Below are 14,555 nucleotides of genomic sequence, written 5' to 3' on the forward strand. Positions count from 1 at the left end.
TGTGTGGTTCTGTGGGTGAAATGTAAAGCGCTTCTTCAGTTTAATGTTTTACTTTCTGTAATGTACCAGTTATATTGTTGTGACATCACTTGCACCTGATATAGTTATAAAGGACAGGTGCAAGGATCCGTTACACACTGGCCGGTCTCAGGGAGCGAGTCTGAAGACACAACTAGAAAAGTTACCATCTGTTATCTCAAAGACATTCTAGTTGGGCTAACCCGAGCAATAGTCCAGAGAGAACATTCAGCCAGGGACAGATCACGAGGGAGCACCAGGAGGTACTGAACAAAATACCAAGGCGTATCCCTGAACAAGACTGAAAGATTGTACGAGCAACAGCTAAAGGCTCTGAACTGGAAAGAAGTAAACAGAGGAACTCATTCAACAAGAGCAAATTATTCCCTAACTACAGAACACTCTTCGGTGGTGAGTGCTCATCTTCTACAAAAGGGGAAAAAAGTGTAGCACCTCAGTTCCGCTTACACTCAAAATAATTATTTTGTCGCTAAATTGATACTTCTCAATTGGTATCATGTCTATGGAACTTGAGTTCCTAGGTGTGGCAATGTCCATTTTGGGCTGGCTTGGTGCTTTCGTCTCCTGTGCTCTGCCAATGTGGAAGGTGACTGCGTTCATCGGCAACTACACTGTGGTGACCCAGATTATCTGGGGAGAACAGTGGATGAATTGTGTAGTACAAACCACTGGGAAAATGCAGTGTGAAGTCTATGATTCTCTGCTTGCGCTTCCTCAAGATCTTCAAGCTTCTCGAGCCTTGATGGCTAGCTCCATCATCATAGGTATATTTGGAGTCCTCATCTCCATCATTGGAGCGAAGTGGACAAACTGTGTTCAAGATGAGTCAGCAAAAGCCAAGATCACGATTGTATCTGGGGTTATCTTTATTCTTTCAGGACTCATGACACTCATCTCTGTCTCCTGGTCAGCGAATACAATTATTCGTGATTTCTATAACCCTCTAGTTGTGGATGCTCAAAAGAGGGAGTTGGGGACATCAATACACATTGGGTGGGTAGCTTCAGCACTTCTAATTCTTGGAGGTGGCCTGCTATGCTGCACTTGCCCACCAAAACAGGAGAAATACCCTGCATCAAGAGTGGCTTATTCAGCGGTAACGTCCACCGATCCTGGATATGATCAGAAAGACTACATCTAATATATGATATTATGTTTTCCTGTCCAGCTCAGTGTAGGCAGCGGGTGCTGCAAGTGTGTATTACTATGGCTGCGGGGGACAGGAACCCATACTATCAAATATACAAACTGTTGGTAAATCCAGAGGAAGTTACATATACTCCTATTGCATCTATTTCATCTAGTCGGTATAATCACCCGATACAAATAAAGTCCTTTTTATAAAGAGAAAATCTATATTCAATAATTGTCAGTTTTTCATGATTACCGAACAGCAATGTCAGTTTTTCATGATTTCATTTCTCTAATTGATGACGATGATTATATTCAATAAAGATTAATTTAATCCAAATATTATGTGTAAATTGATTGTTATGTTCTTCGTAATGCGAACGATAGTGTGACCAATCTGGTTTAGTTCATGGATCAATGCACATGATTGTTAGCAGGGAAGAAGATCAATGCACATAATTGCTAGTAGAAAAAGAAAGTCCAATTCATGAAACACTGTGTATGATAGTATACTCAAATAGCTTGATCCGGATATAACTGATTAGTATTCAATATTCATATTATATACATATTATGTTCCTTATTCAATATAAATGATGGAATAAGTGGCGACTCGGTCTGTCATTACCGCTATACTTAGTATACTGTTCCTTGTTATAGAAGGTTTTGTCATTGTCACATTCTCCGGTGTAGGTCTTTCACTTGAGCGGTATTTGCCTCTTGGCTCCCCGTATCGCTGCTGGTGCGCACCTCTGTTCAGCATCCCACGTGGTCGAACTGTTTTGTTTGATATCAAATGCAACGCGCCGTTCCTTAGTATGCTTCGGATCTTTATAAGATTTCGAAGGATGCATTACTATATCAAGTGGCAAATAGCGATTATACCGGGGGTCTCTCTGGATTACTGTAGTACCATACGCGTTTCGGAGCAACAAGCTCCTTCAGTGGCTCCTACTAGTAATCCTTGTATTGGTACTATTTATACCCAAAAGATCGGTGCGACAAACTCCTCTCTGGAATTCTTCTAAAAAATGGAATGGATCCTCACTTTGACTTCCATATTGTCATGATGTGTTAAAACCAACTTCTATAATTATTACTCATAATGAGTTAATAATCTAAGTGTCCAAAACGCACTTGCGATTTCTAGATAATCATGGTATATTATGTGCTTGCGTTTTTCACACTTGTGGTTTTTTTTTAATACACCTTTTTCAGAGATAAGAATCATGTACAAAGCATGAAATATAGAACAGTATACAAAAAAATAAAAAATAAATACAAACATAAAAGAATATAAGTTCTCTCCTTCAAATATTGTCTATATATTCTTATCACAAAGGTCAATAAATTGGCAAATTTAGACTGTTCATTAGACATTTTCACATATTTTCCTTCCAAATGAATATATAAAAAAAATGCACATGCATTTTTTTATGCATTTTTGGTGTGTGTTTTGTAGAAACTGAGAAATTCACAGATTCTAGTCCTCAAGAACATATAATGGACCATTTCTCACTGTTGGGGTTGAATGATTATAATAAATGATACAATAAAGAAGTTGTGCAGTGCTGAAATATCCTCAGGATAGGTCATCAATATCAGATTGTTGGAGGTCTAATTCACAGCACACCGCCACGACGCACGGGTAATTTTAAAGCAGAAGCAGGATAGATCATCTATATGGAGGATAGATCATCAATATTTTAGCGCTGATCAACCCTTTTAACTGTCGGCCAAATAAGCCTTCGGGCAGCTTCTTTTTTTTTTTAGATAAAATTGAAATTGGGTTAAAGAACAAATAGAAGTATAAACCTTTCTTTAGGCCCCTTTCACACGGGCGAGTATTCCACACGGGTGCAATGCGTTCACATCAGGTATTGCACCTGTGTGGAATACTCGCCTGTGTGAAAGGGGCCTAAAGAAAGGTTTATACTTCTATTTGTTCTTTAACCCAATTTCAATTTTCCGGACCCATTCCTTTCAATGTGCGTCATGTGAAAATCGCTGCATGTTCTATATTCTGCGTTTTTCACGTAACGCTAGCCCCATAGAAGTGAATAGGGCTGAGTGAAAATCGCATTGCATCCGCAAGCAACTGCAGATGCGATGCATTTTTCACTGATGGTTGCTAAGAAATGTTATTTGTAAACCTTCCGTTTTTTATCACGAGCGTGAAAAATGCATAAATGCGCATTGCACCCGCGCGATAAAAACTGGACGCAATCGCAGACAAAACTGAATTAACTTGCTTGCGAAATCGCGCATTTTTCACTGAACGCATCTGCAACGCATCCGGACCTAATCCACTCACGCTCGGCTGCAAGGGGCCTTAGGATCCACCTCTGCTTTTAGCTAAAATCTCTAAAAGTGGTGTATCACTTAGTTTTTTTTGTATTTTTTTCTTACCAATTGCCATTTTTAGGGACTTTTTGTATGCCTTGTGTTTTTTATAGCAAAGAATGTACCGCCCTGTAATGTCACTTCTGTAGAGCTGTATGGGGAAAATACATTAGCCCGGAAAACACTATTAAAAATGGCAACACACATTGTACATGTATTTTTCAGCAGGGCAAAATGTCAATGTAAGTCTACAGGACAAAAATGCCAGACAATGAGGGATAAATCACCAGACTAAAAACAAAAATAAATGGCACTAGAAACATTTTTGTGTGTGCTGTGTTTAATATTTCTCATAGACTTTTAAGTGACATCTGGGGATGGCATCATTTGGCTAAAAATGCTGCAAAAAGAGCCCCCAAAAAAAACACCTCAGCACTTTTGTGTGTGAAAGAGCCCTAAAACTACCCTGTATGAACACAACCTAATATGTCTGGCACTGAAAGGGTATATAAACATGACATTAAGTAAACTATCAAGCAGACTATTGCTCAACTCCAGCACTGTCAGGGTACATGCACACATTCAGGATTCATGTGCGGAAAATCCGCACTGAAATTCGCAGGTGTTCGCAGGCAAATCCATGCGGTCAATCCGCATCAATTGGTGCGGATATGCATGCGGATTTGGTGCGGACTGCAATAGCGGACAAGAATAGGCATTTTCTATTATAGTGCCGGCCATGTGCACATGGCCGGTGTCAGTGTTTTGCAAAACACTAACGGACGTCCTTTTATGATCCACTCCTGATTCTCGCTTCAAAAATTGCATAAGTCCTCATGCACACGACCGTATTTTGTTTCCGTGCCCGAGCCGTTTTTTGCTTTTTTTTACGGATAGGATGCGGACCCATTCATTTCAGTGGGTCTGCAAAAAACGCGGACAGCACACCATGTGCTGTCCGCATCAGTATGTCCGTTCCGTTGCTCCGCAAAAAAAAAAAAATGCATGGCCTATTTTTTTATAGTTTGCGGACAAGGATAGGCATTATTACAATGGATCCGCAAAAAAAAAACGGATGCCATACGGAACGTCATCCCTTTTTTTTGCGGACCGCAAAACACATACAGTCGTGTGCATGTAGCCTAAAAAACATGCATATGTGGCCGTACCCTACGATTGTTACCTATTACACCACGCAACAAAAATAAACTTTTCGTCTGCCACTGGGCAAAAACCATCTGTCCTATACTAAATCAAGTGTACGGATTACAAATCCAAAATCAGAATTCTTGTAACACGTCACGAAAATTTTGCTATACATACAGTAAGTATGCCTTGGAAAGCATTGAATAATTTTGAACAGAACGAGTTTTACTCCAACAATTACCTGATCTACATCAAAGTTTGCGTAGTAAACAGTGTATGAAAATGTAATGGAACAACAAAATTTCAAAAAGTCTTGTTTTTCAGTTTAACTCCTTAACGACCCAGGACGAGAATGCTCGTCCTAAATGGCCGGTACTTTACGCCCTGCAGTCCTTACTCCCCCCATGTGAGCTGCTGCGATCAGCAGCACGAATCCGGCTATCACTGACAACCGGATCCGTGCTGCATCCACCAGCATCGGTGATAACGCCGATGCTGGTGGATTAACCCCTCATATGCCGCGGCATATGGGATGCTTGCGCTCCCTCTCCTTAGCCATTGGGTCCCCGCGCTGCGGTATTTTGTGGTATGTGGTATTTTTATAGAGCAGGTTGTCACGGATGAGAGAATACCTAACTCTTCTTTTTTTTTTTTTTTACATTTAACAGAATAAAAGCATTTTTGAAACAAAAGTGTGTTTTAGTGTCTCCATAGTCTGAGTCATAGTTTTTTTTATTTTTTTGGCGATTGTCTTAGATAGGAGCTAATTTTTTGCTGGATTAGGTGACAGTTAGATTGGTACTATTTTGGGGGGTATACGCCTTTTTGATCGCTTGGTGTTGCACTTGTAGTGATAGAACTTGTTTTTTTTACCGCAGTTTTTTTGTTTTGTTTTTTTTACGGTGTTCATCTGAGGGATTAGGTCATGTGATATTTTTATAGATCCGGTCGATACGGACGTGGCGATTCTTGATATGTGTACTTTTCTTTTTTCCCTATTTTTTACTTTATTTTGGGAAAAAGATGCATTTTTTTTTTTACTTGAAACTTAAAATTTTATTATAAAAAAAACAAATTTTTTCACTTTTTATATTTGTCCCACTGTGGGACTTCACCTTTTCAGGGTTTGATCCCTGTTTCAATTCACCTGTCAGATGAACATTGTAAATAACAAAAAATAAAAACTGTGTCAAAACAGCTATTTTTTTGTTACCTTGCCTCACAAAAAGTGTAATATAGAGCAACCAAAAATCATATGTACCCTATAATAGTACCAACAAAACTGCCATCTTATCCAGTAGTTTTCAATATGGGGTCTTTTTTTGGAGTTTCTACTCTAGGTGTGCATCAGGGGGTCTTCAAATGTGACATCACAGCTTAAAATTATGATGCAGGGGGAGAAACAGAACTGGATCGCACATCCACAATGTTATGCTTTGATCTAACTCGCTTCTCAGCGCTATAATAAACTATACAGCCCCCCATACTACATGCTGTACAAGAGGCATTTGTGTACATTTTGATCAAAAGGCATAAGCCCACTCACCACGCCAAGGTCGCCTCTTTGAGTGGGACCTACTCTGAAAAAGGCGCAGCGACCATGCGGTGACGAGGTGGCGCTGCCCTAGTAGGCGGAGGATAATAAGAAATTTTTTTTTCCCTTACACCTCAGGTCAGACCAGCAATCAGACCCCCAATGTTAATCAGACCTCAGATCAGACCCTCATGTCAGACATCAGCCCCCATCTATCAGCCACCATGTCACATTTCTCCCCCTCCATGTCAAATCACCCCCCTATGTCACATCAGCCCTCCATGTCACATTTCTCCCCCTCCATGTCAAATTTTTCCACCCTCCTCCAGGGTGCGCCCTAAGGCTGCCGCTTGGTCTGCCTTATGGTAGCACTGGCCCTGGACCTACTCTGAAAAAGGTGCAGCGATCATGCGGTGACGAGGTGGCGCTGCCCTAGTAGGCTGTGGGACCCAGGGGTCAAACAGCACCTCTTCTGTCTGATTATGCCACCCATGGCACTGGGTCCCACCAAACCACCAGCACAGCGCCACAAAAACAAAGGCCACCACGCAGTACTGAACCATGTGAACAGTTGTCTAACACAACATGTCCACCACTATCAGGAGCTACAGGTAGGTCCGACTCAAAGAGGCGACCTTGGTGTGGTGAGTGGGCTTATGCCTTTTGATCAAAATGTACACTAATGCCTCTTGTACAGCATGCAGTATGGGGGGCTGTACACTTTATTATAGCGCTGAGAAGCGAGTTAGATCAAAGCATAGCATTGTGGATGTGCGATCCAGTTCTGTTTCTCCCCCTGATCATTATTTGAGTTTTTCTTCTTTACTACTGGTATCAGCACTCCTCCCATTCGGCACAGGTGGTTTTAATCACATAGGTCTGCATATAGTGGTCATTGACCTGTAGCTCCTGATAGTAATGGACATGTTGTGTTAGACAACTGTTCACATGGTGCAGTACTGCGTGGTGGCCTTTGTTTTTGTGGCGCTGTGCTGGTGGGTCCCAGTGCCATGGATGGCATAATCAGACAGCAGAAGTGCTGTTTGACCCCTGGGTCCCGCCGCCTACTAGGGCAGTGCCGCCTCGTCACCGCATGGTCGCTGCGCCTTTTTCAGAGTAGGTCCCACTCAAAGAGGCGACCTTGGCGTGGTGAGTGGGCTTATGCCTTTTGATCAAAATGTACACTAATGCCTCTTGTACAGCATGCAGTATAGGGGGCTGTACACTTTATTATAGCGCTGAGAAGCGAGTTAGATCAAAGCATAGCATTGTGGATGTGCGATCCAGTTCTGTTTCTCCCCCAGATCACAGCTTAAAATTATACCAGTGAAATCTGCCTTCCAAAAACCATATGGCGTTCCTTTCCTTCTGCACCCTGCCGTGTGCCGGTACAGCAGTTTACAACCACATATGGGGTGTTTCTGCAAACTACAGAATCAGGGCAATCAATATTGAGTTTGGAATATTGAGTGGAATAAATGGAATAAAATTGAAAAACTGCCCAAAAAGTGAAATTCTTAAATTTCATCTCCATTTTCCTTTAATTCTTGTGTAACACCTAAAGGGTTAAGAAAGTTTGTAATATCAGTTTTGAATACCTTGAGGGGTGTAGTTTCTAAAATAGGGTCACTTTTTGGGAGTTTCTACTTTAGGGGTGCATCAGGGCGTCTTCAAATGTGACATGGCAGCTTAAAATTATCCCCAGTGAAATCTGATTTCCAAAAACCCTATGGCGTTCCTTTCCTTCTGCGCAACGCTGTGTGCCCGTAAAGCAGTTTACGACCACATATGGGGTGGTTTTGTAAACTACAGAATCAGGGCAATAAATATTGAGTTTTGTTTGGCTATTAACCCTTGCTTTGTTAGTGGAAAAAAAAAATTGTATTAAAATTGAAAATCTGCCATATAAGTGAAATTCTGAAATTTCATCTCCATTATCCATTAATTCTTGAGGAACACCTAAAGGCCTCTTTCACACGGGCAACCCGGATTTGCTCCAGATGCGTTGCGTGTGCATTGCGAGTGCGCACGCAATTTCAGTTTTGACAGCGATTGCGCTGCGTTGTTCAGTTTTTTCCGTGTGAGTGCAATGCATTTTGCACGCGTGTCAAAAAAACTGAATGTGGTACCCAGACCTGAACTCTGGACTTCTTCACTGAAGTTCGGGTTTGGATTAGATGTCCTATAGATTTTATTATTTTCCCTTCTAACAACATGGTTATAAAGGAAAATAATAGCATTCTTAATACAGAATGCTAACTAAAATGTGCCTTGGGGTTAAAAAAAATAAATAAATTAACTAACCACATCCACTTGATCGCGCAGCCGGCATCGTCTTCTTTCTTCTTCTTTCAGGACCTGAAAAAGGACCTTTGATGATGTAATCACACTCACCATGTGGTGAGTGTGGTGACGTCAGCGCAGGTCCTGCTGAATGAAGATAAAAGGATCTTCTATCTTCATTCAGCAGGACCTACGCTGACGTCTAAGCCTTCTAACATCCCCCAAAAATAAAATGGCATTCGCAAAATGATCCAAACATGAAGTAGACATATGGGGAATGTGAAGTAATAACTATTTTTGGAGTTATTACTATTATAAAAGTAGAGCAATTAAAATATGGAAATGTGATAATTTTTCAAAATTTTTGGTAAATTTGGTATTTTTTTTATAAATCACCACATGAAGTGACACATGTCCCATTTTCTAAAAGTGGCCTGGTCCTTAAGGTGAAAAATGGCTGGGTCCTTAAGGTTTTAAAAGTCTTACTTGAGCAAGGCCCAGTACTGTTAAAAGTGCTTCAGGAATCTGCGTTTGTGAACGGTCATATTTTCCCGTTGCAAAAACCAGCAGTAGTCCCCCATCCAGGGATTTCAGCGGCCTTGATACCTGTTCTCCATTGTAGAAATATCTTTATGGAACCGCTATCCATGTTCGTCACTTACGTGTCCCAAATTGGGTGGGAAAAAGTCAAGATGGGAATGTAAGAAATGCACTTTCAATGACATTCGGCAGCCAAGATGTTCATATGCTGTAAGCATGTTATCTAATTCAGCATAGTTTGCAGCTCGTCTGTTCTCAAGGAAGTTCTGCACTACTAGCACAAATGCATCCCAAGCTGCAAGACGCACTCGCTTTGTCAGATTCTTGCGCTGATCATAAGTAGTGTATTTGGCACATATGTAGCAGAAATTGTCTGGATCGTTAACACATTTGCGTTTATCCATCTTAAGTTTCAAAACTGATAGCACTATAACAGATCACTTTATCAAAATCTGTCCAGCTTACCTTTTATACATTAGCCTGAGTGCGACTGAACAGTTCTGGACATGTCCATTGGAATATCTCCAATATAATGCATTCATATCATAACTGAATAGGCTTTGCATGTACTTAACCCTTTAAGGACCTCCGCCGTACATGTACTGCTGAAGTCCGGTCCTCAAATATGGCGCCCGCTTGCACGTGCAGAGGGCTCCATAGCCGGCGGGTTTCTTCTATTTTAAATAGCAGAGACCTGAAGCACATGTATGTGATCAGCCATAAGGCTGATCGCATACATTTTCCCTTTCAGATGCCGTGGTCAAATGTGACCATGGCATCTGCGCAGTCCGGAAGCGGAAGTGTTACTGTTACATTGATCTAATAGGCTGAAACCTCAAGCAGGCTTTGGTGCCTATACCAATACAGGCCACTAGGTAGCAGCATTGTATTGGTATAGTACAGGGATGGCCAACCTGAGGCAATCCAGCTGTTGTAAAACTACAACTCCCAGCATGCCCAGACTACCTATAGCTATCAGCCTACAGCAGGGCATGGTGGGAGCTGTAGTTTTACAACAGCTGGAGAGCAGCAGGTTTGCCATGCCTGGTATAGTGCAAATTAAGTGTTTAATGGTGTCTATATAGACATCAATGAACACAAAAGGCAATCTAATGATTGACAGTTATTGTCATCCAAGGTAAAAAAAAAAAAAAAAAAGGTTTAGCAAATATTAGAAACAAATAAAAGTTAAAATCACCCCCCTTTCCTTAAAATAAAAATACTTAAACAATAAAAAAATAAACATCATGGGCATCGCCGCGTGCGAAAATGCCCATACTATAAAAAAAATAACAATATTAATGGCATACGGCAAATGGCGTAACGGAAAAAATAAAAAGCAATTTTACCATTTTTTGTCACTTCAACTACCCAATATTTTTTTTTTTTTAAAGTGATCAAAAAGTCGCACACACTTCAAATTGGAAGAAGAGAACAGATCATCCCACAAAAAATTAGCCCTAAAACAGCCCCGGTTACATAACTACAAAAAAGTTATAGGGGTTAGAATATGGTTATAAAAAAAATAATAATTCAGTATTAAGACGCAAGAAAACTTATACAATTGTGGTATCATTGTAACTGTACTGACCTGGAAAATCAAGATAACAGGTCAATTTTACTGCATAGTGTACAGTGTAAATAAAAAAAAAATAATAATAAAATAAAAAAAACTTTCTCAGAATTGCATTTTCCCCAATTCTACCCCATTTGGAAATTTTCTCCCTCTTCCTACTACATGGTATGCAACTGTAAATGGTGCCATTAGAAAGTTCAACTGGTCCCGCAAAAAATAAGCCCTCATAAGGCTATGTGAATGGAAAAATGAAAAAGTTAGGACTATGGGAAGGTGGGGAGTGAAAAATGAAAACGCAAAAATGGAAAATTCCAGGGTCCTTCAGGGGTTGAAATCTAGACGTGTCAGGCAAATTCCAAGTTCATATTTGGAATCAGCGGCTCATTTTAGTATAAATCACCTGTTTTTCTCTCAGTAGCAAAATCATTTTTGCTCGGTGATATACTGCCGTATTAACCATCTTTATGTATATCTTACTGAGAAACTGCTGTTTGTTTACGCCTCATGCATGCGGCCGTTGTGTGTCCATTCTGTGCATTGGGGCAACATCCGTGCAGCAGGCCAAACCCATTCAACTTGAATGGGTCTGTGGTCTGTCCGCGCAGCAAAAAAAATATGACATGTCATATATATTTGCGGTGCGGAACAACGGAAAGAAACACCACGGAAGCACTCTGTAGTGCTTCCGGGTGTTCCATTCCGTGACTCCGTTCTGCATCTCCGGAATTGCGGACCCATTCAAGTGGTCGTGTGCATGAGGCCTAAAGTTAACTTTTCAATAAAATGTCCTCCTGCAGAGTGTGTTTGGCTTTGTGTCACATACAGACCTTTTTTGTTTTACTTCCCTCATTGAACACGAAGGAGGACAAAGGACACTGACAAAGCTACGGAGACACAATCTCACGGATTTATTTAGATTTGACAATATCATGTATCCATATTTGACTATAGGGTAAGTGCATAAATAGAATAGACAAATTGTACACCTTTACTCAAGCGCTGACACAGTTGGCATCCTGGTACATCCTGCGGGTAAATATCCTTCAATATATTTTTGAAACTTGATATGAAACTTAGAAAGTGGAGAAAGCATTAATCAGGTATTACCAGGTTAAGGTAGGGCCAAATGGTGACTTGTGTTTGTACGGGGTTCCAGCATCATGGGCATTTTTAACTAGCTCCAGGAGCAGGGGCGGACTGGGAAATTAAAGTGGCCCTGAAAAAAAAAAAAAAAGTGGCCATGTGTTGTAGTCGGGTCCAAATTGATGGAAGGCAGGGCCAGCAATACCATATTGTAGCACATTATACAACCCCAACATTGCCAAATACCAGGGTCCATCACAAAATACTGCCAGCAGCGAAAATACACCCACAAAAACTTCCACTGGCCGGATGTAAGGAGTGCCCAGGTGGCTCCCTGGGCATCGGCCTACTGGGAACTTTCCCTGTAAAGTCTATGGTCAATCCGCCCCTGCCCAGGAGTAACAAAAAAAAATCACACTAACTGCCATTCCACAGCGCAGGCTCCATTTTGCTATCTTCTAGTCCCCGGCTGGTAAACTTCTGGATGGGGTAACGTACTGTTGTAGCCAATGACTGGTTTACAGGCTGGGGTCTGAAAGAGCATGGAACGGAGAGATGGGGAGTAGGTGACTATGATATTTTTCATTATGTACAACATGCTCCTAGGGCTAGTTAAAAATACCCCTTGTAAATGTCATGTTCCCAGCCAAATCTAATGATACTGAATGCAACAGGTCCATGCTGATAAATTACCTGTGTCTGGTGGGCTTGGATTACCACAGCCTATTTGATTTTAAACCCCTTATGTTAAACATAGGCTATTACAGACACAGTTTTATCCCATGAATAATATAAAAATCCCTAGCACAGCTCAGGGGGCATGTCCTTCCTGCAGCAGCTCTTTTCCTGTCACAACTCAGGGGGGTATGTCCTTCCTGCAGCAGCTCTCTTCCTGTCACACCGAAGGGGCATGTCCTTTCTGCAGCAGCTCTCTTCCTGTCACACTTTAGAGGTATGTCCTTTCTGCAAGAGCTGTCTCTTCCTGTCAAAGCTCAGGGAGCATGTCCTTTCTGTATCTCTCTCCCTACCACAGCTCAGGGGTATGTCCTTTCTACAGCTCCTCTCTCCCTGTAACTGTCACAGCTTCTAACTGCAGATACGGCTAGTGGCAGTTAAAGGATGGAACCAAGCATATGTGTCCAGTAATGTTACTGAGGTGGACAGGGAAATAAGGAAAGAAACAAACAGCAGGTGGTGCTATACACATAGATTTTATCAAATAAAATAAAAACTCAGTGTCTATGCAAAAAAATGTATTCCACGTAATTACAAAAGTATTCAAATCCAGGTGCTGGTTTAAAAAATTAAAATATATTTATGTAATCTTCCTATCACAACTCGGGAGGCAATAGAAGGATGAAACTGAGCATGTGCGGCCATCTCAGTGAGCAGGACAAAGAAATTAAAAAAACTAACAGCTGGTGGCGCTATACAGATACATTTTATTCAATAACTCAGCAGTTATGCTAAATTATTAATTCCATGTAATTACAAAAGTATCCAAATCCAGATGAAAAATATTTTTTGTGGGACAACCCCTTTAAGAAAACAGTTGTAATTGTATCTTAAAGAGTCACTGAGTTTCAGAAAACTTTTAACATGTCATAGACATAGCAAAAGTTTTGTTCAGTGGTGGTCTGAGTCCTGAGACTCCCACCGATCTCTAGAATGAGGAGAGAGAAACTCTGGAATATTGCATGCTCTCTCTTCCCTGCAGGAGAGGAAGCAAGCCAGACTCAGAAGAACGTTTATGGGCCCATCTCTCTTCCATCTCCTGCAGCGAGGAGACAGAGCACAATATGTGAGGACTTCTCTCTCCTCAGCACTCAGACCCCCACTGAACTAAACCTGTCTATGACATATAAAACATTTTCTGAAAGTTCGGTGACCCTTTATAAGATCTGCTCCAATATATTCAACCAGTAGCAAATTTAATAAGCGTTTCCGGTTATACTGACCCCTTCCTCAGGCATAGGTTTGTTGTAATAGCTAAATTTTCTCAACAGTGATATGAAAGATTGATATCAAATTATAGCAAATGTTCAGCTCAAACTGCTGCTTCTAAATGTAGCAAAACCATTTATAAAGTTGAATGAGTGTTACGAAGTGGATGTGGATCCACTATGCCAATTGAATAGGTTTGGCTTGGGGCTACTCCTAAGGGCGTTATCCAAGTGATCCCCCTGGTATTAACCCTTTAACCCCTACACAGGGATCTAGACTTCGCTGCAGGGGAATCAGTATGCCATTTCCTCTTGGGTTAGTTTCTGTTTGGTAGACAGCTGACACACGATGGGTCAAGAAACAGCGGTGCGGAACTCCAAGGGATCTTGCGCAACTGTAGTTGGGGACAGACCGAGGTCAAGGTAGACAGAGTATGTGCAATCCGATAAACAGTCCGATGTCAGGGCAGGAAGCTAATGGTCAGAACAGAGATCAGGCAGAGGTCAGATAAGTTAGCGAAGGGTCAAATCCGATAAAAGAGAGAAAATGTAGAACAGCATATCTAAGAAAACTAATGGACTAGAATCTATTATCCAGACACCTTCTCAGGTGGGGAAGGTACCTTAAGTACCCCAAAGTAGCCATCCATAGGCTGGTGGAGATTAGGGTGCATGGACGCTGGCTTTTTAAGTAGTGGAGGGAGTGCACAATCCCCCTACAGGTGAAGCAGAGGAGTCATAGACAGTAAGTAGGTAGCAGCCTGCATGAAGGGACAGAGCTACTCCAGCAGACAGGACCACCAGGAAGCCACTGGGGACCAGAGCATTGGAGTGGTTGAGAGTAGCGGAGGAACACAAGCCACCACTGTAACAAGAAGATAGTCAACGTTTTTCAAGCTAATGAGAATAATAGTCATATCTGGAATGGGGAAATTAC

The 14,555-nt window shown here is 41.4% G+C and overlaps 1 protein-coding gene across 1 annotated transcript; it reads left to right on the plus strand.

Moving 5' to 3' along the window:
- The first annotated feature begins 229 nt into the window (after positions 1–229).
- On the plus strand, positions 230–1,451 carry LOC122932635 (claudin-3-like). The gene has a single exon (XM_044287159.1). It carries the CDS (start codon positions 536–538, stop codon positions 1,178–1,180), a length of 645 nt encoding a protein of 214 aa, XP_044143094.1. The 5' UTR covers positions 230–535; the 3' UTR covers positions 1,181–1,451.
- Positions 1,452–14,555: the final 13,104 nt, after the last annotated feature.

The sequence above is a fragment of the Bufo gargarizans genome, chromosome 3, assembly GCF_014858855.1.
Source record: "Bufo gargarizans isolate SCDJY-AF-19 chromosome 3, ASM1485885v1, whole genome shotgun sequence".
NCBI classification, from domain to species: Eukaryota; Metazoa; Chordata; class Amphibia; order Anura; family Bufonidae; genus Bufo; species Bufo gargarizans.

Excerpts from the sequence above, each read along its gene's own strand:
- LOC122932635 (XM_044287159.1), top strand. The coding sequence starts at position 536 with ATGTCTATGGAACTTGAGTTCCTAGGTGTGGCAATGTCCATTTTGGGC.